We start from the raw sequence: 27,036 nt of genomic DNA, 5'->3' as shown, positions 1-27,036 counted from the left end.
AAATACTTATTTTAGGGTAATTACTATTTAGAAATACAAATATAAACTGAAATTTCTTTGCTTTTTTTTTGTTTTTTTAAAATAATTTTTTATAATTTTTCTTAAACAAATAATGTAATCCATGAAATAGTTTATTTTCATAAATATATATTATTTTTCTTTATGATTACAAAATATATTAGTTACATAAGATCTTTTTAAAGATATTTCTTGCATAAAAAAAACTTATGGCGTCTCTCTCTGAGGGCGATTGTCTTGGTGATTCTCGCCACTGGGTAACTGTCCGGCATGGTCAGTGTTTTTCTCCGATTTGGAGTCCATTTTCCACCGACAAAACTATCAATCTCAGTTCTATTACAGTTGGCGGTTTTTTTCTGTTGGAGAAACCCGACAGTTTACTTTCTCCCCTTTCTGCGGGTGATAACCGTTTCTTAAAACCACCATGGATCCTTCAGTATAAATTCCTCCTTTTCCCTCAGTTTTTTTCTTCTCATCCATTTTCCCATTACCATTCAACCTCCACTATCCAAACAATGAGCGATTATCTAAGAAAATCTGTCCAGGATCTTGATCTGGGCATTGATGATGCCCCGATTACTCTCCCACCGGATTTCGTTTCCCGAGCGGCTGCGATAAACCGCTTCTCATTGGTGGTCACTCTTGTCAATCCTCGTAAGCAGAATTTGAGGGCACTTATCCGCCAGATGCCAAGGGTTTGGGGATTCGCAGAAGAGTGTGTTGGAAGAATAATCGATGGTGGGAGAGTCCAATTTTGTTTCCAATCTGAGGAAACGATGAACTTGGTTCTCCGTCGGGGTCCATGGTCTTTTAACGACTGGATGGTAACGACGCATCGTTGCTACCCCGAACATTGCTGAAGAAGACTTGAAGATCATACCCTTTTGGATCCAAATCCAAGGTATTCCAATTCTTTACTTAACAAATGTCATGGCTAGAAGGGTTGGTAATAGTCTAGGCTATGTAACTGAAGTGGATTATGATGAAAATGTTAGCCAAGTTGGTTCTATAAGGGTTAAGATAGATTGGAACATCGACAATCCTCTCCGTTTCCAGAAAAATGTTCAGTTTATGCCTGGAGAGAATACCATTGTCCGCTTTCGCTTTGAGAGACTTTGCAACTTATGTACTCAATGTGGATCGCTGAAACATGATGTCAAGAAATGTCCTATGAACTTTGATGATGGTGATCATAACTTTTCTGATGATGAGAGTGATGGTGATGATCAGCATGATGGAGATAACAACATTGATGCCACTGATGGTACTAATTCTATACATGCTCCGATGGCTATCCCGGGGCTCCAAATTCATGAAACGACTCCTACCACTACTGTCTCCTCTGATGTGCCTAGTGTTTTTGAAGACACAGAGTTAACAGCAGAGAGATTGTGTTATCTCCATGCCAAACACGTGAGAGAAGCGGCCATCTCCCAAGCACATGAGGACTTTCTCGAGGAAAACACTGACAATGCTACTCGAGATTTCATCTTCCTCAAACGTAAACGAGTCAGTTTTGAAACTGCATTTAACAACGCGGATGCTGCAGAGGAGATGGCGGTCCTGAGCCATATCCGAAAACAAGCGAAGAGAGACAGTTCTGTTGGTTTGTGCTCTGCCACAAACGGATTCACCGGAGGCGCGGGGGGCCGGTACCCCCACAGCCTCCATGAAGATGGTGTCCTGGAACTGTCAGGGCCTCTGTTCGCCGCTGACATCTGCTGCTATAAAACGATTATGTAAATTAACTAGGTGTGATGTTTTATTTCTTGTTGAAACACTAAATAAGTGTGATGTGGTTTGTAAACTAAAGGATGATTTAGGATGATTTAGGTTGTTTCAGTTTGTCTTATGTGGAACAACAATGTGTCCTTATCCCTGATTTCAAAGGATGAGAGACTTATTGATGTTTCTGCAAATTATAAGAACAATAATTTCTACTTATCTTGTGTTTATGGTCATCCAAGACAAAGTGAACGACATATATTATGGGACCATCTTAAACTATTATCCTCTCATCGTATTTATCCTTGGATCCTCATTGGGGATTTCAATGAAATCAGATTAAATCATGAGAAAAGAGGTGGTCCTCTAAAAGAAGAATGGTCCTTTAGGAACTTTCGACACATGATATCACACTATGACTTGGATGACATTAACTCAAGAGGAGGCAAATTCACATGGGTTGGTGAACGTTATACAGATACAGTTCGAAGTTGTCTTGACCGGTGTATGATCAATAGTGTGGGAGCTGGAACCTTTCCAAATGCTTTTATTGAATTCATTGATTTCTGTGGTTCAGATCATAGACCATTATCTCTGCAACTAAACGTGAGGCAAGAAATGCGTAACAGACGTTTTTTCTTAGACAAACGGTTATGTGAGCTTCCAAATTTTTATGACACTGTTCGCGAAGGTTGGCAAGGGACGAATTCTGCTTCACCAACAACAGTTACATCACAGATTGCTAATTGTTGAAGGAGTATGTCTACATTGAAACATAAGTCGCAGCTAAATGCAGAAACAAGGATTAAGGCACTTCATTCGCAACTGAACTCTGCAATGAAGAGCAACCTGCAATCAGAGAGACAGCGTGTAACAGAGATACAGAGTGCTCTTACGAAAGCTTACTCTGATGAAGAACGACACTGGAAACAAAAAAGCAGAAATCATTTCATTGCAGAGGGGGACCAAAACACTAGCTACTTTCATGCTTGTGCAAAGACTAGATCTTCTAAGAACAGAATAAATTCCATCTATACTAACCAAGGACAACTCATTCATAGCGAAAAGGATATTGGTGATCATGCACAAGACTTTTTCACCAAAATGTTTACCAGTAGTGGTCATTCAGTAACTCCAACAGATTTTGCTGACTTTGAAGCAACTGTCACAGATGAAATAAACTCTAACCTAACTAGAGACTTTTCTGAAAAAGAGATCTATGATGCTGTATGTTTGATTGGAGATGACCGAGCTCCAGGACCAGACGGACTTACTGCACGTTTTTACAAACAATGTTGGTCGATTGTTGGTCATGATGTGGTAAATGAAGTACAACATTTTTTCAAGACTTCCACCATGACAAAAGGCATTAACCACACTAACATATGCATGATTCCAAAGATAGATAATCCATAATTTCTTTCAGATTATGGACCGATTGCTCTCTGCAATGTCTTATATAAGATTATCTCTAAATGCCTTGTAAAACGACTCAAACCCCATCTCGATAGCATTGTATCTGATTCACAAGCTGCTTTTATTCCGGGCAGAATCATTCAAGATAATGTCATGATAGCACATGAAGTCATGCATGCTCTGAAATCTCGAAAACGTGTGTCTCAAACTTATATGGCTGTGAAAACCGATGTTAGCAAAGCCTACGACAGAGTCGAATGGAACTTTCTGGAAACTACCCTCAGACTCTTTGGTTTCTGCGATCGTTGGATTAGTTGGATCATGTCTGTTGTGTGTTCTCCCACATATTCAGTCCTGATAAATGGCTCACCTAAGGGATTCATTCAACCAGAAAGGGGAATCCGTCAAGGAGATCCCCTTTCCCCATATCTTTTTATACTCTGCTCAGACATTTTAAGCCATCTTATAACATCATATGCAAAAGATTGAGACATAAAGGGTGTGAACATTGGTAATGGCGTTCCTCGTATCACTCACTTACAGTTCGCGGATGATTCTCTCTTCTTCTGTCAAGCGAACAGAAAGAATTGCCAAGCACTACGAGATGTCTTTGATGTTTATGAACATTATTCAGGCCAAAAAATCAATACGGATAAATCAATGATCACCTTTGGTTTAAATGTTTATGGTTCCACTCAAGAAAGATTAAAGACCATTTTAAAGATACCGAACCAGGGTGGAGGAGGTAAATATCTTGCCTTACCTGAGCAGTTTGGGCGAAAAAAGAATGAGATGTTTGAGTATATAATTGACAGAGTTAAAAACAGAACCTCACACTGGACTTCTAAGAAACTCTCTCCTGCTGGAAAAGAAGTAATGTTGAAATCTGTGGCTGTCTCTATGCCGGTTTATGCTATGTCCTGTTTCAAATTGCCAAAAGAGATCACAACTGAACTTGAATCTTTGTTAATAAACTTTTGGTGGGAAAGGAGCTCAAATCATCGCAAGATTCCATGGATATCTTGGAAAAAACTTCAAATGTCAAAGAAGGAAGGCGGTCTTGGCTTCCGAGATTTAGAAAAATTTAATGATGCCCTGTTAGCAAAACAGGCATGGCGACTTATACAATTTTTGGACTCTCTTTTTGCTCGAGTGATGAAGGCTAGATATTACCCGGATGGTTCCTTACTTGATGCAACTCCAAAACGATCCCAATCCTATGGTTGGTCATCTCTTCTAACCGGCATAGCTCTCATTAAAAAAGGGTCACGATTCATTGTTGGTGATGGAAAACAGATTCGTGCAGGCCTAGATAACATTGTAAACTCTCATCCGCCCCGACCAATAAACACCATAAAACCAGAAGATTCTTTCCTGCTACAGGAGTTGATCAATAATCATGAGCATAACTGATCGTGGAACTTGAGTAAACTTGACTCCTTGATTGTACCAGAGGACCGTGATATCATCAAAAACATTTACTTATCAAAGGCCAGTAGTGATCGTTTAATATGGAACTATACTTTTTCTGGGGACTATACAGTAAGATCAGGTTATTGGCTACTAACACATGACCCCTCTGACCTATTTCCTCATCCCATTCCACATGGCTCTGTTGAACTTAAGAATAAGCTGTGGAGACTGAATTTAATGCCAAAAATCAAACATTTTATCTGGCGTACAATCTCTCTAGCTCTACCTACAACCACAAGACTTCGGTCTAGAGGAATGAATATAGAATCAACATGCTCGAGATGCAGACAACATGATGAAACTATAAACCATGCCCTGTTTACATGCCCTTTTGCTATTTCAGTCTGGCGGCTCTCTAATACTCCGGCCCTCAATGTTAATGGTTTGTCAGATAATGCAGAGGAAAATCTACTAAACATAATTGAATTTTCAACAAGGCAGGATATCCCTCGTCAGACAGCCCTACTACCACTATGGTTACTCTGGAGGATTTGGAAGGCTAGAAACAACTCTGTTTTTAACAACTATAGGGAAAGTGCAACAAAAACGATCTTACAGGCTCAAGCTGAAACAAAAGAATGGATTGATGTAAAAGAAAACCGTTCAAACATCCAAACTTCTTATCATCAGGTTCTTCAATGGACAGTGCCACCAAGCTCAATGGTTAAATGTAATTTTGATGCTGCTTTTGATAGGAATACTTTGCAAGCTATAGGAGGATGGAGAATTCGTAACAATTATGGTTTACCCCTCAGCTGGGGCTCTACTACACTAGGACATACCGATTCACCCCTGGAGGCTGAGACTAAAGCACTACTTGTTGGATTACATCATGCGTGGACAAGGGGCTACACATATGTTATATTTGAAGGGGACTGCGAGAATCTCATCAAGATATTAAATGGTGTCCAAATAAACAGATCCCTATCAAATTTGCTGAATGATATTCAATTTTGGGTATCCAAATTTGCCTCAATATCCTTCTTGTTTTCAAAGAGAGAATGTAATATTGCTGATCATAATTTAGCAAAATATGGCTGTAGAGACAATTCTTTCTACTGTGATTCTGTTACTTTACCGGAATGGCTGCGGCAATCCATTTGTAATGACTCTCCTTAAGTGAAATAAAATTGCATTTTGTGGAAGAAAAAAAAAGATATTTCTTGCATATCTTGTGTTTTAGAGAGTATTTACAAATAAGTTGATTTTAGATGTATTTTATATATCCATTAAAATAAATTTGAATTGATTTTTATTAATTTCACATATCTTCTGTATTAATTAACTTTATATTATTAAGGCTATGATGAATACTTTACTATATTAAAATATTTTTTAAAGTAATTTAATTTTTATTTTAGATTGTTATTCAAAATTAAACTGGATTTATTTATTTGTTCATAAAACTGTGAAGAAAAAAATACACAAATATTAGTTGTAATTTTTTTCATTTTTCGTAAAATGTTTATAATGAATCACAAAATTTAAATTTTATTTATATATATTTAAACATTTTCCTTATTTAATTCTGATGTATATATTTTATTAATTAAATATTTTAACAGATTAAGATTTGGGCAAAAATACGGTTGATTTAATACATAATAAATAGATTTGATGAGAAAATTGGATCAACTAATTGGGTATTAAGTGACCCACACGGACCCGACTTAATTTGAATGGTTAGAAAATTTTAATACCATGATATACTAATGTATTAATAATTATTGAGTACTAACCATTTTATATAAAAACTATCAAAACAAAGTCATGTTAACAGTATAGATATACAGTAATGTAATTTTCTGAGCGGTTCAATTATTTTTAAAACAGGAAATAGCTCGATATATATATATATATATATATATATATATATATATATTAACTAGGTATATATACATAGTCTGATTTCGCTGTTGTAAATTAATTGAAATTATAAACGAAATGAAATTGATAAGCAATGAAGCTAAAAAGATGTAGAAAATTAATAATTATGATAACAAATTACCATACTAAATAATAACCTCAATAACTTCAATATCTTATAATTTTATTTTTAAGTTGCATGGATTATGGATATACGGGGTACGTAGTCTATTGACAGCCTTATGCATATATCTCTCTCTTTTTAATTCTTATATTTTTTTTTTAATTTACATGAGGATATACCACGTGATCATGGGATTCGATGTACTCTTCGGCGGCGTGGCGCTCTCTATGATCGATGTACTCTCCGGCGGCGGCGAACACTAAGACATCCAACAACTTGAAAGGTATACTTGTGAACATGGACTCCGATATGGCACTAGTGACGGCGAGTAAAGCCATTTTACACATAGCCATATTCTGACGGGAAACTAACATATATACACTACTTACAACTCTAAATAATTATAATTACGACCCAAATAGATAAAAGCTTTACTCGTTTTGTAAGGAGAACTAATTTACACATAGCCATTTTTTTTAACCCATACTTTATATCGTTATGTTGTCACAAAGTTATATTTAAAATGCAAGATATTTAAATGCAAGATATCAAAAAAAAAAAAAAAAAAAAAAAAAAAAAAAAAGAAGTTATATTTAAAATGCAAGATATTATAATCAATTTATTATATTATATTTACTGCTAAAATGATAACAAATCTAAAACGGTTTAATAAATACATAACCCCATGATCCAATATGAAAAGTTCACATTTTTACATATATGTTTAGTTTATATATATGTTTAATATGAAAAAAAAAATTAACAAAAAAATAAGCAAAATCTATATAAAATATAAATAAAACATAAGTAAAAATAAGTAAAAAAAACCAAAATACTAACAACATGTTAATTTATGTCTTCAAAATAGAATAGTAATTATGTTCAGAAAGACACTTCACAAAATAGAATAGCAATTATAGATTAAGCAATTGTTCAATTAACTATAATTGAGTTCAGAAAAAAAAAAGTAATTTGTTAAAAATAACTTTTTTGATATACTCATTTTCAAAAATACCTTCTTTTTGGCTATTTTCATTTTTGTCCTCTTTTATTTTTAATGACTATTTTACTTTTACATGAAAAATATTTTAATCAATAAAATGAAAAAAAAAATTTTCCGGCCACCAAAATTTCCGACATATTTTCCCGCCAAAAAAGTTCTAAAAAAATTTTCCGCCAAAATGTTTTTTTATTTTTGACAAAAAAAAATTTACAATGTTTTTAAAAGGTTTTAAACGATTTAAATTTATTTATAAGGCTTTTAAAAGATTTTTATAAAATTTCTAAAAGTCTTATAAAAAATTTGTAAATGCCTTATAAAACAACTTTTTAAAAATATTTTAAAACCCTTTTAAAAACCTTGTAAAAGCATTTACAAGGTTTTTATAAGATTTTTAAAAGAGTTTACAAGGTTTTTGTAAGGTATAAATTTTAAAATCTTTGGTGGAAAAATCTAATTTCGTAATTTTGGCCTATTCGAATGAAAACTGCTAAGAGTTTATTCCATCCAATTATTCAGCTTAGAACAATTGTTCAACAAAAAGAATGGAAACTGCTATAAGAAGATATACCCTCATTTATTTTGTTGAACAATTGATCTAACGCTGTTACCTGTCAAATCAAACTAGCGGATGTATATCTTCAGACATGCTTAAGGGTCCGAATGGTAACAGCGGATTTGATAGTGCGGGACAACCGATTTGATAGTACGGTACGGTTGAACTGCGGTACGTGCAGGACAAATATATTTGCGGGACAAGTGCGGTTTATAGAAAATAAGCGGTACAAAACAATGTTCGATTGGTGAAAATTGAAACAACCCGACCCCTTTTTTTTTTTTTTAACAATTAAATACAATGTATAATTAAGCATCCCATACTACTTAATTAACCAACCCAAACCACAACTCAACATTAAACCAGCAATAACATTAAGCACAGCGGAAACATACCAATAATACAAAACCAACAACATCATCAATACAATAACATTCCTAACCATTCTATCCGGCAACCTAACATAACACTAACCAAGGTTCCAACAACATAACCAACAAATCCAATAACACACAAACGAGACCCTAGATCATCCTCCTCCTCATTGCCATGATTCCATGTCACAAACCTGCACACCACAAACAACAATTGAGATGCGTAAGTATTATCACAAATACTTAGTGAGGTAATCCTCCCATCTACTGGGCTATACACACAAGCAACTGAGATTCCAATGCTTAACAAATGACAACCAAACACAACAAACCAGGAAAAATCACGAAACAAGCAACTTGGTGTCGACCGACACCAGAGAGGTGTCGATCGACACTGATCAAACATGGTGTCGACCGACACCTAATTGGTGTCGATCGACACTCCCTTCGCAGACGCGAACTGCACGAATCCGAACGACGAATCTCCGTTTCCAATCATCTCCAATCCGTTCCAACCTCACCCAAAACCTTCAGGAACCTATAAGAACCATAACACAACCACCACAAGCAAGAACAACACCACTAACACAACCAATCAAGCAAGAACAACACCACAAAGCACCACCAATCAAGCAAGAACAACAAAGGATTCTCAGGCTTAGATAAGCCATGGTCATGCACTCACCTTATCAACTGATTATAACAACAAATACAACCAGTTGAGATCCTCCTAACGTCTGAAACAGCCCAGGAACGCCCTACAACAAGCCACACAACCAAAAACGACTTATAACAAAACTGGACAGAAACATCAGAAAAGAACAGTCTCAAAGACGAAACTCTAAAATACAAACAAACCGTTAACTATCAAATCGCTCCGGTGAAAAGCTACCCCTAGACGTCACGAAGCTTCCCACAAAATTTCAGCACGATCAGACACCACACGAGACCACGATCTCAGTTACAATCTCCGATGGTCCCAACTCGCGTCTGAGAAAACGTGTCTCACGAAACTGCCAATAACTCATCGAGTTTAAATCCAAATCTACTTCTGTAAAAAGGCGAATGACGATGAAACACTTGGGAATAAACCTACCAAATTTCATTACCTTTGAGAACGATTTGATATGCCGAAACTGTTTCCTCCCAAACCCTAACGATTCTGATCTTTCTCCTTTAATCTCCTTCACACCACAATAGGCTCTCTCCTCTCTCTCTATCTCTGAAAACGGCGACAAGACATCCTAAAAACTTTAATTTGTCGCTTCTCCACTTATAACACGATTTAGGGATTTTCCTTGAACCAAACCGAACCAAACAGCAATTAAAACGAACCGGACCAAACCAGAAAACATGGTGTCGATCGATACACCAAGGGTGTCGATCGACACCCACACCAAAACCTTAAAAATTGGTTCGCGGATCTTACAATTCTCTCCCACCAACAAGGATTCGTCCTTGAATCCTGCAAAACCGTCCAACTGTCAAGGACCTCCATGCCACCGTCAACACGGCCCGCACGTCCCCGACCGGACTAAATACCGTCAGCCAAGGTTTCCCATGCCACTGTCGCAACAGCCCGCACACCTCCGACTGACCCTCGAGGTCTCCCTCTAGCCAATATACTCGCATCATAAACACTATTTGCTCACAACTCAGTGCTTCCCCCGTCCGTGGTCGCAACCAACGAATCATGCCGGCTCGCTATCAGGCCAACCGCCTTAAGCTACGGCATCTAGGAAGTCACTCACACACACACTCCCCCCGCTCTCAGGTCGCAACCTTTGAGTCATACCGGCTCACTGCCAGGCCACAGCCTACAGCTACGGTATCCAGGGAGTCTCACACGCCCACTCCCCCCGCTCTCGGGTCGCAACCCTCGAGACATACCGGCTCACTGCCGAGCCACGGCTCACAGCTACGGTATCCAGGGAGCCTCACATATCCCGCTCTTGGGTCGTCATCCTCAAGCGCGCTCTCGGATCGTCATCCGAAGCAACATATACCACTCCCACTCTCTGGCCACAAAGTCCATCGAGCTATCGGTATCACGTGAGTTGGGCCCGCACGGCCTTGAGCAAAAACAAACCTGATGCCATCGAGTATCTCCCGGCTAGATCTACCTCAAAACTTCCCACAAAAATTCCCCTTTTAGAAACTTCTAATTCTGGAAACTTTCCTTTTGTGGAAACTTTCTATTTATAGAAACTTCCAAAAATAGAAACCCGAGCTATTTCTCTTTTTCCCATGACGACAACAGTCAAACATAAAGAAAAATACTCATCTTATTAATCTTAAAATGTCATAATCATTACAACTTCAACGAAAATACAACAGAAACAATAAGATACAACGATCCAATCCATCAACCCGCATTCCGAGCACCACCTCATCTTAGTACTGAGTCGCACAACCAACCACCCCTAAGCGACCAAGTATCAAGAGAGATGGGCTGGAATACTCCGTACCCGCTCCAGCCACGGACTACAACTCAGACCCGGCTAGACAAGCTCAAGTCGCGGCCTGCTTCTCAAACCACTTCTTAAACCTTGCCTTCATCCTCGCCTCAGGCTCCCAAGTCTGCTCCTCTACTTCGTCACAGTCCTACAGGACTCTCATCAAAGGAATCTTCTTCTTCCGAAGTTCCTTGACTCTCCTCCCGAGTACCCTCAACGGTCTCGCCTCCAACGTCATTTTGGGCTGAAGATCCTCAGGAATCTTAGGCAACAGCCGGTCACCCTCGTGAAGACACTTCCTCAGAATCGACACATGAAATACCTTGTGGAACGCACGCATAACCTCAGGCAACTCCAGCCGATATGCCACTGGTCCCACCCGCTCAACCTCTCTGCACGGACCCATGTACCTCAGACTCAACTTAGTCTCTGACAATGACCTGTTCGGACCCCGCAACATAGCCATCTTGAGGTACACTCTATCGTCAACCTGAAACTCAAGATCCTTTCTCCTCTTATCAGCATAGCTCTTCTGCCGATCCTCAGCCTCCCTCATGTTCAGCCTCAGAACCCGAATCTTCTCTGAGGTCTCCTGAACAAAATCCGCACCATATATGCTCCTCTCCCTCACCTGAGTCCAACATAACGGTGTACGACATGGTCTCCCATACAAAGCCTTATAAGGAGCCATCTTAATACTTGCCAGATAACTGTTGTTGTAAGCAAACTCTACCAGGTTCAGGTGATCTGCCCAATGGCCACCCCAATCCAACACACAAATCCTCCAGCGTCTGGATCGTCCTCTCAGACTGTCCATCTGTCTGGGGATGATAAGTTGTACTCATATGCACCTTAGTGCCCATCTCTGCCTGAAATACCTTCCAGAACACCGAAGTGAACTTAGAATCCCTGTCAAACACAATGCTCGCTGGCATCCCATGCAATCTGACTATCTCTCTCACATACTTCTTAGCCAAGACCGCTGCTCCATCAATCTTCTTAATGGATAGAAAATATGCTGACTTAGTCAACCGGTCCACAATGACCCAAATAACATCAAAAGTTCGTGACACTGGCAATCCTACCACAAAATCCATCGTGATCATATCCCACTTCCACTCTGAAATGGGTAGACTCTTTAGTAATCTGCTTGGAACCTGATGCTCAGCCTTCACCAGCTGACACACGTCGCACCTCGCGACCCAACTAGCTACAACCTTCTTCATCCCGACCTAATGATAATACCTCTTGAGGTCACGGTACATCTTAGTCGCTCCTGGATGAATAGAAAAACATGCTCGCATGAGCCTCCCTCAAGATCTCCTATCTCAAATCCTCATCCTTGGGCACACAAATCCGACCGTGCACCAAGATAGTACCATTAGTTGAGACCTGATACTCTGAATCAACATCTTTAGAGACATTCACCAGCCCCAAATCCTTCTCCTGAGCCAACCACACCCTGCTCAGAAGATCCGCTCCATAAGCCGCCTCCTAACCCAATGGTTCTCGAGAAACCACGCACAAGCTCAACACACTATCCTCTTCTACCAGAGACTACATCTCATGGTCCTGTAGTAACCTGTCAAACCAAGGAAACTCTTGATCTTAGTGACATTCTGTTGTCTAGGCCAATCCCTGATAGCCTGAATCTTCTCCGGATCTACAGGAACTCACTATGCAGAAACAATGTGACCCAGAAAGCCCATCTCACGCTGTTAAAAACTGTACTTGCTCCACTTAGCAAACAACTTCTGCTGCCGCAGCTTCTCCATAACTGCCCTCAAAAACACTGCATACTCCTCAGGACTCTTAGAATAAACCAGGATATTGTCGATGAAAATGATGATAGATACATCCAAAAACTCCTGAAACACACTGTTCATCAATCTCATAAACGCTGCTGGCGCGTTAGTCAATCCGAAAGGCATCACCACAAACTCATAGTGCCCATAGCTCGTCCTGAAAGCAGTCTTCGTCACATCTGCCTCATCTATCGGTATCTGATGATAACCCAACGCCAGATCTACCTTAGAGAACCGAGTAGCACCTCCCAGCTGATTCAACAACTCATCAATCCTGGGAAGAGGGTACTTGTTCTTGACAGTGACCCGGTTCAAACCCCATTAGTCAATGCACAAGCGGAAACTCCCATCCTTCTTCTTAATAAATAACACCAGGGCTCTCCACGGTGATACACTAGAACGTATAAATCCCTTGCACCATAAATCCTCTAGTTGCTTCCTCAGCTCAACTAAACAAATACTCAAGTATGCCGACATCAACTCGCCGCCACTTAAATATCAACCCTCTCGTTCGTCCAAGAACCTCTAGTAACTTGCCACTTAGGGAAACTTTTCCAAGATAAATTATTCCAGAAATAGCTTTTCCACTTGGCAATTCTCCACAGTAAATCATCAATACGAGCGTAATAAAACAAACAAGTACCATACGTTCGCATATTCTGATTCACCGCGTCAAATGCTTTGCAGGCAGCTAACTCAAACCACTTGACTTATTCCCTCCAACAAGTTTACCAAAACCTTGGATCTAGCAACCCTGTCCAACTCCAATGAACTTCATCCAGCATCGTTACAACGATTAGTTTATCCTGCCATGAAGGCTTTTCGTGAACTTATGTATCTGGCAAATATGCCTCTCCCAGCTCAATCCTGCAGTAACTCCCCTTCCTGGGACTCCGGCACCACTGGCCTCACAATCCTGGCACACAGCCAAACATTCATAAACGCTATGGTCATAAAACCTTGTCCCAAAAGTCAACACATTCAAAACCCGAGATTAAACCACCGTCAATCTCTCAAGGTCTACATTCAATCATTATGTTTATACTCACGTCCTAGGAATTGCTTGCTCCCAACTCTTCCACTCTTAGGTCGCAACCTTCGAGTCATACCGATCTCACTCTCAGACCAGCGTCTTCGAGTTATACCGTCTCACTCTTGGCCCACAATCCTCAAGATCTCGATATCAGGGGAACTACTCATCCCCTCAGGAGAACAACATCCCCTCTGCCACTCTCGGAGCCCTCAGCCCCTCGAGCTATCGGTATTCAGGGGAATCACCATCCCCTCAGGAGCAACAATCCTTAACGACTATAAACATCTCTCGACACAACTACCTCCTGTGGTCCGAGTATAACATTGCAATGTTACACCTACCCACTCAACTTATATCCAACTGGATTAACCACCAAGCAGAGAAATATCTGCTCCAACTGCATATGTCCACCTATCCGCCTCTCTAGGCCCGATACCTCTTGAGAATAATCTCATACCGGTCATCTACAACCGCTCCATCCTCTTAACATAAGGTGGAAAGTCCTCAACATCCGCAGCCCTCGACTGCACCCCGCCACATGCGGCAAAACTGGAGCCTACACTGGTACCTCTCTCGGTAACCGCTCCAACAGCACGCCAACAGATCCGCCAAGCAATCATCTCGACCCTGGGCTCCACCTGCTGCAACCCCACACCTGGGTTCCCAGCACCCCCGGCACGCTCACCGGCTAATCCCCTCTGGTCCCTCCTGATACGCTTGCGACCCTCTGACGTACCTCCTCGTGGAACTCTGGACCACACACTCGCTAGCCTCGGAACCCGCCCGACAATGACCACGACCACGTCCCCGTCCACGACCAACTACTCAAACACCTTAACCACTGATCTTCCAAGAACAGAGGCTAACAAGCAGAAAACAAATCAATACCACACAAAGAAACATAACAATAACTCACCGTGGAATCTCATTGAAGGCTCGAAGAGGATGATACTAGGACTCCATACCGCAGACAAATTTACTAACTACTCATAATCAATTCCATCACACAACATCATGCATCAAGCAAAAGGAAAATAATTCACCCAATTAAATTCCTAACCGCTCTAACCATCCATTTAACCATCCTAGAACCGTAAAGGCTCTGATACCAAAATGAAACAACCCGACCCCTTTTTTTTTTTTTAACAATTAAATACAATGTATAATTAAGCATCCCATACTACTTAATTAACCAACCCAAACCACAACTCAACATTAAACCAGCAATAACATTAAGCACAGCGGAAACATACCAATAATACAAAACCAACAACATCATCAATACAATAACATTCCTAACCATTCTATCCGGCAACCTAACATAACACTAACCAAGGTTCCAACAACATAACCAACAAATCCAATAACACACAAACGAGACCCTAGATCATCCTCCTCCTCATTGCCATGATTCCATGTCACAAACCTGCACACCACAAACAACAATTGAGATGCGTAAGTATTATCACAAATACTTAGTGAGGCAATCCTCCCATCTACTGGGCTATACACACAAGCAACTGAGATTCCAATGCTTAACAAATGACAACCAAACACAACAAACCAGGAAAAATCACGAAACAAGCAACTTGGTGTCGACCGACACCAGAGAGGTGTCGATCGACACTGACCAAACATGGTGTCGACCGACACCTAACTGGTGTCGATCGACACTCCCTTCGCAGACGCGAACTGCACGAATCCGAACGACGAATCTCCGTTTCCAATCATCTCCAATCCGTTCCAACCTCACCCAAAACCTTCAGGAACCTATAAGAACCATAACACAACCACCACAAGCAAGAACAACACCACTAACACAACCAATCAAGCAAGAACAACACCACAAAGCACCACCAATCAAGCAAGAACAACAAAGGATTCTCAGGCTTAGATAAGCCATGGTCATGCACTCACCTTATCAACTGATTATAACAACAAATACAACCAGTTGAGACCCTCCTAACGTCTGAAACAGCCCAGGAACGCCCTACAACAAGCCACACAACCAAAAACGACTTATAACAAAACTGGACAGAAACATCAGAAAAGAACAGTCTCAAAGACGAAACTCTAAAATACAAACCAACCGTTAACTATCAAATCGCTCCGGTGAACAGCTACCCCTAGACGTCACGAAGCTTCCCACAAAATTTCAGCACGATCGGGCACCACACGAGACCACGATCTCAGTTACAATCTCCGATGGTCCCAACTCGCGTCTGAGAAAACGTGTCTCACGAAACTGCCAATAACTCATCGAGTTTAAATCCAAATCTACTTCTGTAAAAAGGCGAATGACGATGAAAGACTTGGGAATAAACCTACCAAATTTCATTACCTTTGAGAACGATTTGATATGCCGAAACTGTTTCCTCCCAAACCCTAACGATTCTGATCTTTTTCCTTTAATCTCCTTCACACCACAATAGGCTCTCTCCTCTCTCTCTATCTCTGAAAACGGCGACAAGACATCCTAAAAACTTTAATTTGTCGCTTCTCCACTTATAACACGATTTAGGCATTTTCCTTGAACCAAACCGAACCAAACAGCAATTAAAACGAACCGGACCAAACCAGAAAACATGGTGTCGATCGATACACCAAGGGTGTCGATCGACACCCACACCAAAACCTTAAAAATTGGTTCGCGGATGTTACAAAAATATATTTGCAGTGCAGATTTCATATTTTTTTTATAAATACCTATTATACTTATATATTTTAATTTATTTTGTATTAATAAATAAATATTTTATTTTTGTATATATATTTAATATAGTGTATAATTGTAATTTATTTTTCATAGATTTTGTACAAAATATATATTTTACATAAGTAAACATAATTGTATAAAACCTAATAACTCTAATAAAAATTTCTTATAGATTATTTAAATGACTGTTTGGATGTGTTACTCAAGAAATTATATTTTACTTGGATTTGTATATTTTGTCTACTATAATACTATTTGTATGAATAAATTAGTAAATATGATTAAATCAAACTTTTCTTACAATACATAATATACTCCATGTACTAAGAAAAATATTTTTAAATAATTATGGATACTTGAATGAAAAAAAAGAAAAAAGTACTAAAAAACCCGAAGTTATTTTTATTTGGACGTTTAATACCCAATGGTTTTGGATTGGAATAAAAATACATCAAATAATAAAAATGTGTCATTTAAAACCTAAAATAATAAATATTGTTATTTTCATACCCACGATTTTTTAACAAAATCAAAATTCCAATTTTACCCTGGTTATCTAATTAATTATTAATTTTTAATATAAAAATTCTCGGTTTTCTGTTAACCAAGTCAAACCAGAAATTAACCCGGCTATCTCTCTTCTTTCTCCTCTTTAATCGGATCATACCCAAAAACCATGATTGATTCGAAAACCCACCACCGCAGTTGATTGAAGAGATGCCGTCTTTGATCAGATTGATCGGTGAAGATGATGAGATTTTAAAGGCTCAGTTTCATGAGTGTAATCATATCTTAGATTTTTTGTATTTCCGAGAATCGAAGAAGAACTCGAGGAAGAAGAAGACAGAGTAAACGACAATGGCGGAAACAGAGCAATCATGTTTCTGAGAGAGATTAAGCATCAATTCAAATGGGTTTTCGCGTCTCAAACTGTGGATCTAATCTTGAGATTCCAGTGGAGAATCATATCAAATCTTCCTGGCTTCATGGCTCTGAAACTTTCAGCTGATTATCTCGTCACAAGACAAGAACACGAGGCAGCAACAATAGCAACATCGGTTTTGGATCCGGATATCGAAAAGCCTCCTCTTGTAGAAGAGCTTGCAATCCCATCAGTCTCAGATCTCCACAAAGCCGGAGTTAGATTCAAAGCAACAACGAACGGTAAGTTTCAACAGTTTCATTCGATTCAAACTCGGGTCAGTTTCAACTCCTTGTAATAAACACATCCAAACACAGAAACACAGAAACTATTCTTGCGTTTATGTTTATGGTTCTTGGCAGATTCTTGTGTTTTTGGCTGCGGTATTGTTGATGGCGATGTCGGCGTTGAAAGCTTCGTAGAAGAAAGCAGATTTGTGGGAGAGAGATGGGTATGAGATGGAGAGAGATGAGACCGATTGGAAGAAGGAGTTCGTAGGGAGGGGAGATGAGAGGAGATCGAGAAGAGAGAAACAGATTCTTACTTTGTCTTGAGCAAAATAAGAATTAGAGAGAGGAGAAAGAAGAAGAGAGATAACCGGGTTAATTTCTGGTTTGACATGGTTAACAAAAAACCGAGAATTTTTTTTTAAAAATTAATAATTAATTAGATTACTAGGGTAAAATTGGAATTTTGATTTTGTTAAAAAATCGTGGGTATGAAAATAACAACACTTATTATTTTGGGTTTTAAATGACATGTTTTTATTATTTGATGTATTTTTATTCCAATCCAAAACCATTGGGTATTAAACGTCCAAATAAAAATAACTTCGGGTTTTTTTTAGCATTTTTCCCTCTTAATATATTACCAAAAGGGAAGTTTGAAGTACAAAACTTAGGGGGTTTAAAGAGAGATGTTATAAAAAAAAAAAAAAAAAATTAAAAAGCCATAGGAATTACTAGTACGCTGTTCAAAGAGCTAGAAGCCATGGGTGAACTATTGGGATAATAACCGTGCGTATCCCTTGCGGTGAAACCAGGAGTGTGTCCCTTATATTTAGTTATTATTATAATAAGTAAAGTATTTATAAAAAATGATGTATTGGCGTTTTTTTAAAAAACCGCTGGATAAATGATGTGTTTGTTTGGAAAAGCGGTCTAAGACTATTATCCAATGGATAAAACCGCATCTGGTTTTTTTTTTTTTTTTGTAAAAACGCAAATTATATGAAAAGTATTGATTGGTGTTAATAGTGCGGTTTTCAAAAAAACGCATTGAAATCCGCTTTTTGGTGTTCACCAATCACAGCCTAAATATATACTTTCGAGGAAATTAATCTTTTAAAAGCAAACTCCGATTTGACATTTTTCAGTGTCCACTCTTTTATCGCTTTTGCACTTGTTACATTTGTAGTTGGTGGCGTAACAGAGTTATGAATGGTATTTACCATTATATTCTCCTAGAAAGAAAGAAAATAATATATATTTATATTAGGAGTTTAGCAAAAAAGAAAGAAAAAAAAAAGAGAAAAGAGAAAGAGCTAGAAATTTATAGTCTAAAAGTCTAAACCTTAGGGAGTAAAAAGAGTAATATTAAGGATGTGGATAGTTTAATTCTAGGGGGTTTAAATAATAATAAAAAAAGAGTGAATGAGAAAAGGGTAGATCATCAAGAGTTAAGCTTTGTATGCCCAAATTGTTCTCAGTCTTAGATAGTTTTCACAACTGTCTATCATTCCATCTTTTGAGAGAAAACCACCCAAAGAATTTGTTTGAAACAACCTTACTAAAAAGCCTTACCCTTGAAACCGATTGAGCTTGATTCATCTTCCATTTGCAAGAATTCACCAAACACTTAATTGAATATGAAAGAGATGTTCTTTATCTTTAGTTGGAGGTTGAACTAGATCGATGCATAGTAATAAGCATAGAAAAATATTTGTAAGTATGTTGATTGATCTTAGCACCATTAAACTATCTTTAAGGACTATAGCTTGAATCCTTCGCTTAGCATTTTTAAGGTTATGAGTCCCCACTTTCAAACCGTACCCTCTTACTTCCTTGCTAGAGGACTAGCAAGATTTAAGTTTGGGGGTCTGATAACTCTCCTTTTTATATGTTTTTAGCATCCATTTTTGTCCATATTTGCATTGTTCATACTTATAACTTAGCATTTTTAGGTCATTAACTGTAGGAATTCACCTTAATGCTGTCAACAGACCGAAAGGTTGAGATTAGATCTAGGGCATTTACAAATGCTACAGGCCAAAAGGAGTAGATAAAATGCTTGATTTAGCCAACGCTAGAGGTTTACTTAACTCTGAGTAAGAAATTAGATGAGTTGAAGTCTACTGACAATAATGAATCGTTCTTAATGCCTGCTTGTTCATATTGCTAGTGCGATAGTGTGGTAATGTGTTCAAGGTTGATTGTTGCTAGTGCGAAAATGTGGTGACAAGGTCTTAGAGGTTCATTGTCTAGGAAATAATTGCTTGAGGCATGTTAGGCATCTGTACTGGTCTAGAATACTTAGGATTCGATTACCCCCATCCTTAGGAACTTTCGTCTTTTAATTGTTTGCATTTTCTTCACTTACGCGACCACCTACCCGATCAGGTACACGATAACCTGCATCGAGTAATACCTTGAGCTGTTCATATCTCACTTGCATACTCGATCCTGTACTCGATTGCTTGCATCGAGTGCTTAGGTCGTGTGGTTTACTTGTTTATATTCTTTTATTTTGTGTATTTTAGGATTGTTAGAACCAAAACCCTAACTGCTTGGCTTGACTTGTATTGTTCTGATCATATCCTTCCTGTTAGCAATAGACAACCATTTGGATTGATAACCCTTTGTACTACAACTGCATAGGGGATTGATACCCTGGGTGAAAACCTGTCTATCAATTTGGCGCCGTTGCCATTTGGTTGTTTTAATTTTGCTACGTTTAGGATTTCAGCACTTGCTAGATCAGGTTTGTTTGTTTATATCTGGTTTGGATACTGACTTGTTTGCTTTGGCATTGTTTGTTTTGTGTCTCAGGTACAACCCTCGAATACCTACCTGTGTATGCAAACACGATCCAGAGGTAGCCGTAACCTGAGTCCTTTCCTTGACAACATCGACAGACCTCAGCTACTCAGACAACAACAAGTTCAACTGGAACCAGCAATCATTGAGGAGACGATGAATAATCAGAACGGTCCACCAGTTCCTCAAGCAAGGACCAATATAGGAGCATGAGATGCTCCATCTACTCACACTCAAAGGAATGGCATTATGCAACCAGATGTGCAGAACAACAATTTTGAGATCAAGAGTAGTCTCATCCAGATGATACAGAGCAATAAGTTTCATGGATTGCCAATGGATGACCCATTGGATCATCTGGATGAATTTGATAGGCTCTGTAGCCTCACTAAGATCAATGGAGTCAGTGAAGATGGATTCAAGCTCAGGCTTTTCCCATTTTCTTTGGGAGAAAAAGTACACATCTGGGAGAAATCGCTCCCTAAGGAGTCCATCACCACTTGGGAAGCGTTCAAGAAGGCATTCCTAGCAAAATTCTTCTCCAACTCTAGAACCGGAAGGCTGCAAAATGACATTTCCGGCTTTGTACAGAAGAACAATGAAACGTTCAATGAAGCTTGGAAATGTTTCAAGGGATACACTACTCGATGTCCACATCACGGCTTCAGTAATGCTTCATTGCTGAGCACACTATACAGAGGAGTGGTCCCCAAGATACGGATGTTGCTGGACACCGCAAGTCATGGTAACTTCCTCAACAAGGATGTTGATGAAGGTTAGGACCTAGTTGAGAACTTGGCTCAATCTGATGGCAACTACAATGAGGAATATGATCGCTCTGTGCGATCTACAGGAGAGGAAGATGCCAAGTACAAGAGGGACATGAAAGCCCTCAATGACAAGCTCGATCAGCTCCTCAACCAGCAGAAGCATGTTCATACTATATCAGAGGAAGAGCAGTTTCTACAACTAGATGGGGAGACTATGCAACTAGAGGATGTTAACTACATCAACAACCAAGGACGGTACAACAGAGGGTACAACAACTTCAAGCCAAATCTGAATATGTCTTATCGAAACCCGAATGTTGTGAATCCTCAGGACCAAACTTACCCATCTGCAGTACAAGGGAACCAAATCCAACAAAAGCCTTTTGTCCAGTACAACCAAGGCTATGCACCTAAGAAACAATACTCTGCAACCTACAACCAACCACCTGGATTCCAACAACCACAAGGTCCACCAAACCAATCACAAGAAGCTGAGTTACGCGGTCTCATTCAGCAGATGATTCAGAATCAGGCTACAACTTCTATGGATATCGCGAAACGGTTCACCGAAATGAGCAACAAGATCGACTCAGGATACAATGATCTCAATGCCAAGTACGAATCACTCAACACAAAGGTTCGATATCTGGAAGGCCACCATAACAACCAACCAGCCCCAAAGATCAACCAACTCTCAGGTAAAGCTGTTCAAAACCCCAAGGACTATGCGACTGCTCAAGCCATCTTCCTTAATGATGACTACGAGGATTACCTCATTGGGGACAGTGATTATCAAGCTGGGGAGGATGTGGAACACCCAATGAAAAATGAGGCCAAGTACTATATATCCGAGTATGAACCCGAGCCTGCACCCGAAGAGACTGATCGAGTTGATGATCGAGCACTGGTTCGAGAATCACAAACTGAAGAACAACCCGAAGTGGAACCCGATGACCTACACGATAGTGTTGATTGGATGAATGCATCGAGTAGATGTTGAAAAGAGAGATCAGCCTCAACCACCTGCAACAAAGGAAGGGGAGTTAGAGGAAAGGTTCAATGCTGCACTTGACATCCAGCTGGAGGCGCTTGCAGAGCGAATGGCTAAGCGTAAAGCTCCACCACCTAAGCTTTTGCCCCCACACGAGCTTCAGAAGGAAGCTGCCAAGGAAGCAGCTCGATTGGAAAATGAGGTTAAGGAAGCTGCCAAGAAGATCGGTTTTGAGATTCTGAGAAGTGGAGTATGCTTGGATCCTGATTTGCGGATTGAGAAAAAACTTGAAGACCCTGGCTCTTTCACTTTGTCGTGTTCGATAGGACTTTGGATCTTCAAGAACTGTTTGTGTGACCTTGGAGCTTTGGTTAGCATTATGCCACTTTCAGTTGCCAACAAGCTGGGATTCACTGATTTTAAACCAAGTAAATTGTATTTGGTTCTGGCCGATAGAACGGTGAGGCATCCGATTGGTATTCTGGAGAATCTGCCTCTCAGGATTGGAAGACTCGAAGTGCCTACTGACTTCATGATCCTCGATATGGACAAGGAACCGGATGATCCATTGATTCTAGGAAGACCATTCTTGGCAACAGTTGGTGCTGTGATCGAAGTGAAACAAGGCAAAATCAAGATAGAGCATGGTGAGCATTTTAAGATGGAGTTTGATGTGAAGAAAGGGATTAAGAGGCCAACCATTGATGGTCAAGCTTTCTCTACAAAGACCAAACAAAGGAAGGTGCAACATCTTGAAGAGGTCAACACCACATTTGCCTTAGAACCTGGACAAAATCTGGAGGATCTGTTGAACCAGTCTGCTACAGTGGAGAGGATTCCAGAACCTCTTCCACATGGACCCATGCTTAAGGAGCATGAAGAGTCAAGCTTAGTGACTTTTAACAAGCTCATTTGGGAAGAAGTCCCAAAGGTATCTTTTAATTTTAGTTTATTTTCTTTATTTACTTTTATTTAATTTTCTCTTTTTGCAATTTTATAAAAAAAAAAAAAAAAAAAAAAAAAAAAAAAAAAGAATTGGAAAATTGGGGAACCCGAGGGTCAACCCGACACCGTACTCGACGCGCCTGATCGTGTCCGTGCTTGGATAGCGAGTGAAGTCCGAATACAGCAAGGAAGCCCACTCTCGGTGAAGCCCACCAACCGAACCCTACTCTATTTAAGGGTGTCGAACCATTCTCCCTCATTATCACCGATAAGCTCTCTAAACCCTAAAGTTCTTTTAGCTTCCATACTTTCAATTCTTCTCTCTCAAACTCGAGCTCTATTCGATTTCTTTGGGACTAACCCTATTAATCTCGAGACTTAGCCTTTTTCTTCTCAAGGAATCAAACATGGAGCCAATCGCCGAGACTTACCAAAGGAAGGGAAGAAGATTGACCTCTGCCGCTTCTACAACCGGAGATGATGCCGTCGAAGTTCGTGAGTCTCAAGGAAGAGGAAACATTCCACATTCCCAACCATTGGCTGGACGTTTTGCCTCCCCAACTCGATGCACAACTCGATCCACCACCCGACCTGATGCTCGAGTAACCGATCGATTAGGCCCCCGAGTTCGCTCACCGAATCCAATGGCGAGTGCTATCCGCCGTTCTCCTCGACGTAGAGACCTGTCTATGTCCGAAAAGACCCTTACCGACCCTATGGAGGTCGATTCTGATGCTGGAGGAGAAGAGCAAGGGGAGATCCAAACCTCTTGATCAAGGAACAGAGCCGCGGTTGCAAGGGGGAAGAGACCGGCTTCAGAGAAGGCTGAGAAGATAGTTGAGAGAGCGGTTGAGGAAGAAGATCAACACACCGAGGAGGAGGAAAGAGAGAGAGAAGAGGAGCAGAGGGAGAGGACCCGCCAAGCCTCGCGAAGGCTAAAGCAGAAGGAGGTGGATACTCCGGCAAGATTATTCAAAGTCTTCCGGAAGATGAGCTTTGTTAGAACCCGATACCCTCACCGCGAGACCATGAAGATGTTGGGCATCGCAAGGGATGTCGAGTTTCTGTTCGACATGTGCCACCTGAGCCAGATGATGCGAGCCTACCTCGAAGCATATGAGGAGGAGACGGTCCACTTCCTTTCGACCTTGAAACTGCATTATTTCGAAGACCACCCGACCCTACTACCCGATGGGGGGATCGGGTTCATCACCTTCTCCGTGAGGAACAAGGACTACCAACTCAGTTTCAAAGAGATGGGGAAGTTGTATGGCTTCAAAGCGGGTAGTGGAGAAGAGATGGAGGTTAGCAAGGAGGAGATGAGGTCCCTATGGCTGACAATAGGAGACAAGAACCCCTACAAGTCCACAAGCTCCAAATCTGCTCAAATAAGGAGCCCTGTCTAGAGGTATTTTCACAAGTCCCTCGCATGCACTCTTTTTGCTAGAAAAGAGACTGGGAATGTGAACGACCATGAGCTTCAGCTGTTAGATATTGCACTGTGTGGAGTTTTGGATAGCGCTAGGGATGGAACACCACTAGTAGGAGATGTAGCTGATTCTAGTATGGTGTTTGTGTTACTCGATCAATTCCTCTACTTGAAATCGTGGGCTGTGAAAAGAAGAGAAGGAGGCGGAGAGATCTCTATTGGGGGACTAGTCACACCAATCCTAGTGGCATGCGATGTGCCCTTGAAGGGAATTGTGCAAAAACCAAGATGGCTGGATCCGGATTACCTCGTGCTGGCGAGATTTGTGGTCTATGAGAGCACCCAGTCGGGTGATTATGCTGGTATTTTCACTCCACCCTGCCAGATGCCATTCATGATGCCGTACACGATGCACCATGCGAGTGGATACACGGGTGATCATTCTGGACCTCTTCCGCCATTTCTGTCATACTACCCGATCCCCTACCTGATGAGCTACGCGATCCCACCCTCGATCAACACCTCGGATGCTGGTCCGAGTAACTCATCTGTGCGCATTTCTGAGCTCTCTGACGAGCAAACACCGGCACCTGCTGAAGCTGGCGACGACCATGGCTACACATTGGTGAGTATGGAGGCTGCTGCAACCTCCTTCTTCTCCAATCCATGAGGTACCAATTTCATCCGACACTTGTATATACCATTGCATTTAGTTTAATTCATTTTGTGTGATTCTTGGATTCTTTTCCAACTTTTATTTACACAGGGACTGTGTAATTTAAGTTTGGGGGAGGGTCCTAAAATGTATTTAACATTGTGTTTTATTTTTTTATTTTTATTATTTCAAATTTTCTCATGCTAGTTTTATTCATTTGAGTTTGCATCTATGTGCATTATAAAACCCAAAAAATTTGAAAAAATTTGAAAAATATATATAAAAAAAGAGTGTTCATGTAGTTGCATTTACATATTAGGATTGAGTCTAGTTTGTTTCATATAGGATTATTGCATATGCATCTTAGGGGACAATGATTAAAACCACCTTGTTTAAAATCAAACCTTAGGATTGAAGCTATAGCCCTTAGTCACAGTTCATTGTTTCTAGCTCAATCTTTGGAAAAAAATGAAAAATCTTTGCTTAGACCCTTTGTGTCGTTTGAATGCTTCCTCCACTTGCTTGAACATTAGAACATCTCTATATTATTGGATTTAATTTGAACTTTAATTGTCTTGCTTATGGTAACTCTAAACTCGGGTTAGCACTCCACTTTTTACCAATCTTTTCGTTTAACCCGATTCATTTGTCCTACCCTTGAACCCAAACCTTTCTTTCAAACCTTGTTGTGAATTGTTGAGTGATGTCTCTTTCATTGTGCTATAGATTGTGAAACCTTGAGAGTATTGAGAACGACAAAGAACTGCCTCTTGATTTAGCTAAGTTAGAATTTGAACTAGCTAATAGATTCGTTTTTAAAAGATATGTGGTTAGAATGTTTATTTGGGGTTGGGTTGTGTAATAAAAAAAAAGAGAAAAAATCCCTTAGGTTAGAATCAATTAGCTCTAAGTCTGTAAGTAAAAAAAAAAAGAGAAAGAAAAAATTCTTGCTATAGTCTCCTAGAAAGAAAGAAAAGGATATGTATTTATATTAGGAGTTTAGCAAAGAAAGAAAAAGAAAAAAAAAGAGAGAAAAGAGAAAAAGCTATAAATTCAAAGTTTAAAAGTCTAAACCTTAGGGAGTAAAAAGATTTAAAATCAAGGATGTGGGTAGTTTAATTTTAAGGGGTTTAAATAAAAAAAAAAAAAAAAAAAAGAGTGAATGAGAAGAGGGTAGATCATCAAGAGTTAAGCTTTGTATGCCCAAATTGTTCTCAGTCTTAGATAGTTTTCACAATTGTCTAGCATTCCATCTTTTGAGAGAAAACCACCCAAAGAATTTGTTTGAAACAACCTTACTAAAAAGCCTTACCCTTGAAACCGATTGAGCTTGATTCACCTTCCATTTGCAAGAGTTCAATAAACACTTAATTGAATGTGAAAGAGATGTTCTTTATCTTTAGTTGGAGGTTGAACTAGATCGATGCATGGTAATAAGCATAGAAAAATATTTGTAAGTATGTTGATTGATCTTAGCACCATTAAACTATCTTTAAGGACTATAGCTTGAATCCTTCGCTTAGCATTTTTAAGGTTATGAGTTCCCACTTTCAAACCGTACCCTCTTACTTCCTTGCTAGAGGACTAGCAAGATTTAAGTTTGGGGGTCTGATAACTCTCCTTTTTATATGTTTTTAGCATCCATTTTTGTCCATATTTGCATTGTTCATACTTATAACTTAGCATTTTTAGGTCATTAACTGTAGGAATTCACTTTTTGAGCATTT

At 39.7% G+C, this 27,036-nt stretch overlaps 2 protein-coding genes, 2 long non-coding RNA genes, 1 other non-coding gene and 1 pseudogene across 5 annotated transcripts; 3 read left to right on the top strand and 3 right to left on the bottom strand.

Moving 5' to 3' along the window:
* The first annotated feature begins 251 nt into the window (after positions 1–251).
* On the top strand, positions 252–1,984 carry LOC147927168 (uncharacterized; annotated as a pseudogene).
* A 2,903-nt stretch (positions 1,985–4,887) lies between these two features.
* Positions 4,888–5,751, top strand: LOC147927167 (uncharacterized). Its single transcript, XM_087487337.1, has one exon. The coding sequence runs from the start codon at positions 4,888–4,890 to the stop codon at positions 5,749–5,751; it is 864 nt and encodes a 287-aa protein (XP_087343463.1).
* Positions 5,752–8,556: 2,805 nt separating this feature from the next.
* LOC147927166 (uncharacterized) lies at positions 8,557–9,798 on the bottom strand. The gene is made up of 4 exons (XR_015581567.1): positions 9,662–9,798; positions 9,411–9,565; positions 9,238–9,310; positions 8,557–8,746 (listed from the first exon to the last, which is right to left on the bottom strand). It is a non-coding gene; the product is annotated as an uncharacterized LOC147927166 (long non-coding RNA).
* Positions 9,799–14,962: 5,164 nt separating this feature from the next.
* Positions 14,963–16,327, bottom strand: LOC147927165 (uncharacterized). The gene is made up of 4 exons (XR_015581568.1): positions 16,188–16,327; positions 15,937–16,091; positions 15,764–15,836; positions 14,963–15,272 (listed from the first exon to the last, which is right to left on the bottom strand). It is a non-coding gene; the product is annotated as an uncharacterized LOC147927165 (long non-coding RNA).
* Positions 16,328–17,225: 898 nt separating this feature from the next.
* On the top strand, positions 17,226–18,261 carry LOC104747448 (putative UPF0481 protein At3g02645). The gene is made up of 2 exons (XM_010469081.2): positions 17,226–17,726; positions 17,847–18,261. Exons 1-2 carry the CDS (start codon positions 17,441–17,443, stop codon positions 17,939–17,941), a joined length of 381 nt encoding a protein of 126 aa, XP_010467383.1. The 5' UTR covers positions 17,226–17,440; the 3' UTR covers positions 17,942–18,261.
* A 2,816-nt stretch (positions 18,262–21,077) lies between these two features.
* Positions 21,078–21,184, bottom strand: LOC147927164 (small nucleolar RNA R71). Its single transcript, XR_015583142.1, has one exon. It is a non-coding gene; the product is annotated as a small nucleolar RNA R71 (small nucleolar RNA).
* Between the last annotated feature and the right edge of the window lie 5,852 nt (positions 21,185–27,036).

This window comes from Camelina sativa, chromosome 15 (assembly GCF_030686135.1).
Source record: "Camelina sativa cultivar CO46 ecotype springtype chromosome 15, ASM3068613v1".
Classification (NCBI taxonomy): Eukaryota; Viridiplantae; Streptophyta; class Magnoliopsida; order Brassicales; family Brassicaceae; genus Camelina; species Camelina sativa.
The sequence above is the reverse complement of the archived record's forward strand: the minus strand, read 5'-3'. Positions and strand labels throughout refer to the sequence as shown.

Coding starts and splice junctions, on each gene's coding strand:
- LOC147927167 (XM_087487337.1), top strand. CDS start 4,888: ATGAATATAGAATCAACATGCTCGAGATGCAGACAACATGATGAAACT.
- LOC104747448 (XM_010469081.2), top strand. CDS start 17,441: ATGTTTCTGAGAGAGATTAAGCATCAATTCAAATGGGTTTTCGCGTCT. Junction 17,727..17,846: donor ATTCAAAGCAACAACGAACG/GTAAGTTTCAAC, acceptor GGTTCTTGGCAG/ATTCTTGTGTTTTTGGCTGC.